At 34.0% G+C, this 6608-nt stretch overlaps 1 protein-coding gene across 1 annotated transcript; it reads right to left on the reverse strand.

Moving 5' to 3' along the window:
- Positions 1–249: 249 nt before the first annotated feature.
- On the reverse strand, positions 250–4208 carry LOTGIDRAFT_171906 (hypothetical protein; the record flags this gene model as incomplete). The annotated part of the gene is made up of 2 exons (XM_009048478.1): positions 250–332; positions 3515–4208. 2 exons carry the CDS (start codon positions 4206–4208, stop codon positions 250–252), a joined length of 777 nt encoding a protein of 258 aa, XP_009046726.1.
- Between the last annotated feature and the right edge of the window lie 2400 nt (positions 4209–6608).

Here is a 6608-nt window from a genome sequence, read left to right on the forward strand (position 1 = left end):
TTTATAACACGAGGTGTTTGTTAATGTTTTCCCAATTAATGCTTAAAATATCTCCTTTTCAAACATAATATGGATAACTCATCAGCGAATTCTGAACTGATAAGATTCTATTGCACTCCTTCAAAGTTTCGAGCAGTGTGTTCTACGAGTATTCAACAATTATACCCGAAACGATGTTGGCTTTCAAGTTTATAGTATGTGTTTTAATGATATACCATCAATAACCTCGATTTAAGTTAGCAAAAAGTTTTATAGCGTTTGGGGTTTATAAACAGAAAAGGCTTGTAATATCAATAGTTTACTGCGGAGAAGACATAATGCTATTCTGAAAGCTAAAATAGGCACAGACATTATGTTAAGTCAAGATCGTTAGATAAAAGCTAAAACACTTTAGCGTCAAGAGGATGGTGTTGAATAGAGGTGCCGGTGGTAGAAAATTGCAAAGGGTGGGGGAATTTTTTGGTAACTGTTCATTGGAGGATGGTGCTGAATATAAGTGACCGTTAGTACAAGTTTCACCGTACATATTTTATACTTGATTTTGTTGAGCTTTTCGCCTAATACATCACTTTTCTCAAATGGAATATATAGTGCATTGGAAATCGTTAAGTAGCTCGCAACATATGGTCTACTAGAATTGATTTAAGTATACATAAATCCACATCTCTATTCCCTAGGCATAGCGACAGTCAGTCGGGGGATATAAATCTTATAAGACTAATTTAAGTGAAGATTTATATCGGCATAGGAAATAACGTGGCCATGCAGATTTTGACACGACAGAAGAGAGCCACAACTGATCTTAAGTCTAGTCATTTGCCACTGATTTTCTTGTGTTTGTAAAAAAAAAAAGATCTGAATCTGCGATCATCCAGTTGATTGTAACTAGAACTTTCAGATGGACCCGATAAAATGCTGTCCATCGTCGACCTTTCCGTTATACCCCTTTTGCTACAATCCGTACGATCAAAGATGTTTTCCAGTGTGATCCTGACAAAAAATATTCATATTTGAATGAAACTCGAAACTAATTTCTATCTTTCTGGGCATAGCGACAATCATGTGTGTATTATAAATCTTGTGTGGTCGTATATCAAATATAGTCCTTCTGGTACAACAGTAAGAGAGTCAAAGATTGAGATGTAGCTGAATCCCCCTGGGAACGATATTTGCCAATATGATAAGGGCAAGAGATTAATTTATCTGGTATAAAATGAAGAAAGAAACCATTAATGCATAGACAGATAAGGTAAATTCTGTGAACTCGAGGGAAATTAGTGTATTCCATTTCATCAAATTTATAAACACCTTTCATTGAGATTCATCTTTAGGAGGAAGAGGTTACAGATAAGTTATATTAAACTGACCGATGTAGTAATTCTTGAATTGGCTATTTAATGGATTAAAACCGACTGTTACTTCATGAAACGGTATTATAGACCACTCACGAAAATGTTTCATACCATTCCAAGAATTTTGATTTACATTGATTTTAGAATGTCTAAAGACTAAATCACTCAATTATTTCAAGAATATGCGTCTTCACGACTACGTAGTGCTCTGGACAATTGGAAAACAGAATCTCAATTCAGTGTTTCTGATTCATGAATGTCTACAACTCTTGTTACAGTCTAATTTCTAGTTCAGCCAGGGATATTGTTTGGAAATTATTTGTAACAATTTCCAGTAGGAGAAATACATAATTTATTGTTTAACAGTTTATAAATAAACAACATAATATTGTAATTGCTTACAAATGTTCTATGGTAACCTTGCATTATGGTTGTACCATTCTCATATCAACATTAATTTAACTTTAATACATATTATCTGAATGCATCCTCTGTATCTGGTGGTATGTATTTACATCTTTATAAAATATCTTGTTATATATTGCAACATTGTTGGACTATTGAGGGTATTTGAAATATAGCAGATATGTTATTTTATGGGAAATCGTTTGTAACCATGTTATTGGCCATTTTGCAAATAAGTATCGTTACAAATTACAACTCAAATCTGGTAGCGAAGAGAATCCGAGATCGTCAAAATTCACTACAGTTTCGCGCAGTTCACTCATTATTCGATTTGAGCACAACACAGGTCGTTTAGGACGGATTCACATAGGTGGTTGCAAATTTGAATCAAAATTAAATCAATCACATACTTCAGATGGGAGCAGGCTAAAATGTAGTCTTTTTGAGGTGTCTAATTCATTGGGAGGACTTTCCGCGCTTGAGTAATAAATAGACACTTTCTGGATATTCATTGAGACTTATTTTTTTATTCAAAAATAAATCTTTATAAAATGTGTTAATTGATTAAAGAAAAGCAGACGAGCAAGTGAAACTGGTATGATTAGTATAAAAAAGTTAATCGTAACCTGTAGCAATTTTTTTGTTGTTATAGATTATATTTTAAGCCTTAGAAAGCTTCTGTCCGACTGACATTTACTAGGATTGCATGGTATATGTGAAGGATTTCTGTTTGAGTAAAAACAGTGTTGTCTATCCGCCATAAGGAAAGTTTTTATCGTTGGAGACTAATCTTAATTGATGTGTACATCAAATAAATTGATTTAGAGAGAAACACATATATAAGCGATGTACACTTAATAACCGGAAAAAAAGTGTCCGTATACATTTACATCAAAAACATAAATTGAGATGTGTCTTTGATAAATGTACAAATAAAGTACATGTAGTGTTACATTCGAATTGATATCCAGCATACTGAATGAACTAAATTACAGGGGAATAAATCTGAATTTGCATATGTAATCAATTAACTCTATTAAAGAGGGAAAAATTGTGTAATCAGTGGGCTGTATTAAAGGGATAAGGTGGGTTGAAAGTGAAAAACCCATGGACTGAATTACAGATAGATAATTTAAAAAGGGTGTATGTAATCCAATGGATGTATTAAAAGGGATAAATAGGATGGGAGTGTTGGAAAGGGTGTAGGTAGTCAATGGGCTGTAATAAAGGGATACCAATTAGAAGAGGCGTGTAATCTATGGGCTGTTTTAAAGGGGAAAGGTTAGAATGGGTGTAAGTAATCATTGAGCTGTATTAAAGCGGGGTAAACTGAAATGAGAGTGGATAACCCATAGGCTGTAAGGGAAATGAATTAGAATGGGTGTGTGTGATCAATGACCTGTATTAAACAGGGGTAAATTGAAATAAGAGTGCATTATCCATAGGCTGTATTAAAGGGAATTAAATGGGAATTGGTGTGAGTAAGACTTAATCACAGGGGGTTAGTTGGGATGAATGTGAAAAATCCATGGGCTCAATTACAAGGAGATAAATTGGAATGGGCATGTGTAATTAAAGGGCTGACTCGAAAATATGATAGAAAGGGGAAAATCCATGGGCTGTATTCAACTGATTACAGTGAGCTAAACATGGTAGGGAATGTATTCACAGAGTAGAGAAAAATATTTTTAAAAGTTATGTTGCATGCGTGAGTGTAGAGATCTTACAACTATGTATATGGTTATATCACGACTCACCTGTATATTCCACACCAATTTCCGTTGTCATCGCCTCCAGAATATCATCTACCGTTAGAAACTTGAAATATGTGTGGGTAAAGTTGAATTCTTCATCACTTCTGAGTCCAGTATGTAAACCATCGGTCACCAGATGACACAATAGTTCAGTAATTCTTTCTTGTCCTCGTGGATCATATACTAATTTCACCCTTCTCCATTCAAATGTATTGAGAAGACAACGAACGAAATGGTACAAAGAGTTAATATGTGGACCGATTCTAGTCATTGTAGGATAGGTTTCAATCTTTTTCAGACCAAAGTTTCTTGCAAGGCCACCGGCAGTGATCATGGGAATATTCCAAAATTTACTCTGCCGACCAACTGGTGCTGCAGAGTAGTCGCAAACCGGCCCGAAGAAAACATCAACTCTTTTCTCGGCATAGAAGTTGATGGCCTCTTTCATGCCATCAGCTATTGAACAATTGGAATCGGCATAATATACCACTAAATTAGTAACTGTCAATAATTTTCTCCTTTCAACTTCTTTGACTGCTATTTCTACGGCAGTTCGTACTCTTCTGTACGAAAACACATAACTATCATTAAATGGAAGAAGGGTTAAAATTTTAGCCATATGAAATGATTTGGTAACAGCCAAAGTTGGCGTAGAAAGCATCATACACAGAACGAGGGTTCGAAGTATTCTAATCATTGTGGCTTCTTGGTAAAACGGCAGTAAAAATCTTAAAATTAAAGCACTTTTGACAATGTATGTATCCACACGAAATTTAGACATAGGCCATTTCACTTTTCTGTATCACAGATGGATTAAAATGCAGTCACGTATTGAATTTGATTCCGCATTTCAACAACCACTGACAAAAGATCTCATCTTGATGTTTCCATTTAAGTGGCGTTTCGGAGCAACGATAGAACACAAATGGCACTGAACAATTATGGTGCTGTTACATTATATGCATGAAGTTATTGATGATGTGCTATTAGGACAAACCAGGATCTGTCATTGTTAAATATAACTTCTCACCTTAGGAAATAACAATGCAGGAGAGTAACGATGCTTATTAAAACACAATAGATAATCGTTTGTCTGTTATAAATCTTCTTAATTGTTTCTCTTGACAATAATTGTTTCTTGTCCACGAGTGTTTTTATATTCCTCTAATGCGAAGTGATAACCGGATACTGATAAAGTATACTGGAAGTTAATGTCTTAATCCATGAACGAAAACTTGTATCCTTTGAAGTTGTGGATTACACACTAAAACGACATACTGAAGCAAGTAATTTATATTAGTCTAAACGATCACAATATGTGGTTGCCTCGTTGATATCCATCAAACCACAACACCGAAAATCCGATTCAATTTTCACAAAAAGCAACAAATTCGCATTACCATAAGTAAAATTAGAAAATCGCAATAATCGAAATACGTTGAGCAAAGAAAAGCTTCAAATTTCACTATCCAATCTGAAACTAGCTTTATAAATCTGATACTCCACGCATATGAACAACAATGTGCTTAGAAATCAGAAAAAAAAAATTTCAAATCCTTATGTTTAAATCGTAAATTTATATTCGTGTTTGAAATCGAAGACTTCCTCACACAGAAGTGATCTATTATTGAAATTTGTCTACAATAGAATTAATCTAAGAATCCAGATACCTAAATTTGGTCTTAAAGCTGAAATCTCTTGAGAGTAATTATCTACGAAGAACACAATTTCAAAATGAATGTTGGCGAGACATGGTAGTTATTGGTAAACAATTACTTAAACAAAAAAAAAACATAAACAATATACTTATCATTAAAAATACATCACAAAATAATTCGGATAAACCTTTTAACTTTTAATGTTCTCCTTCCTCGATGATCAGAAAATCGTTGGTGATTAACATGTATGTATTCCATTAACACAACATTTTATTCTAGCTGTATGCAATATCAATCAAAGTCAATTGCCTTATAACTTTGGATCACTCGCATGCATATTGATCGAGGAATCATCACAATAAATATGGAATTACAATCAAAATATATCTAACGGACTTTGACAAATCTCGAATCCAGGAAAAAATTAGAAACATTATCGCCGAATGGTTCATGCACAAATATTAGAATTTACTTCACTCCACTCCAGATATGTCAGATGTTGAGCTCAAAAGAATTTGCAATTCCAGTTTTCCACTCCAATTGTATCATCAAGGATATACACATAAAGATTCATACACTAATAACGGTCAATGCACACAGATACTGCACAAGAATCCATCTAAAACTTAATAGTATAACGATCTATTTTGGTGGTAATTAGACTCACCAATCGTCAAGCTGTTCTCGAAAACGATCTTATTAGTTTGTATCCATGTTATGAATTGACGCTGAAATGAAAACTTTTTCAAGTAGCTTCCACGTATGAAGTGATGCGACGATCAGGCAAAACAATTTAATAGAACTGGACCATCAGATGACATCGTGACAGTCAGTGATGGTATGAAGTAGAATATCCCCGATAGTAAATCAATTATAACTACAAGACGTACGCTCTAATAAATTCTCATGTCTTACAGGCTATATGGTATGAAACAAATCGGAAATTTTTCTAAGAACATTACTCACACTTGGATTCCTTTTTCCTGATTCCATACAGTTAATAGCGTGGAAAAAATTTAATCCGGGATATTTGTATCTGTATTGGTGTCCATACATACTGATCACATGAAATAATTAATGCTGCAGGGCATCGGCCGATTTTCTTTCTTCATCGATAACAAAAACTTGTGAAGCTTTCTTGATCTATTTTTCTGCAATACAAAACACATTTAACGTTCAAGAGTAAATTGGTTAGGTTTCCACACCATTAATGATGGTGTTAAACATAATTACTCACAAATTAACTCTTGCTTAGCCGGCCAATGTCATGCAGACATAAGGAAGCATTACAAGTGTTGCTCGAGTAATTCGATTACATTGAAATTTTCTCAAAAATGAATATTTAACATATTTCTTTGAAAGCCAGATGAATAGACTTGCTTAAGGTCACTTTACAATGTTCAAAATATGGCTATGGAAACCCATAAGTTAAGTCTACC

The sequence above is a fragment of the Lottia gigantea genome, assembly GCF_000327385.1.
Source record: "Lottia gigantea unplaced genomic scaffold LOTGIsca_122, whole genome shotgun sequence".
NCBI lineage: Eukaryota > Metazoa > Mollusca > Gastropoda > Lottiidae > Lottia > Lottia gigantea.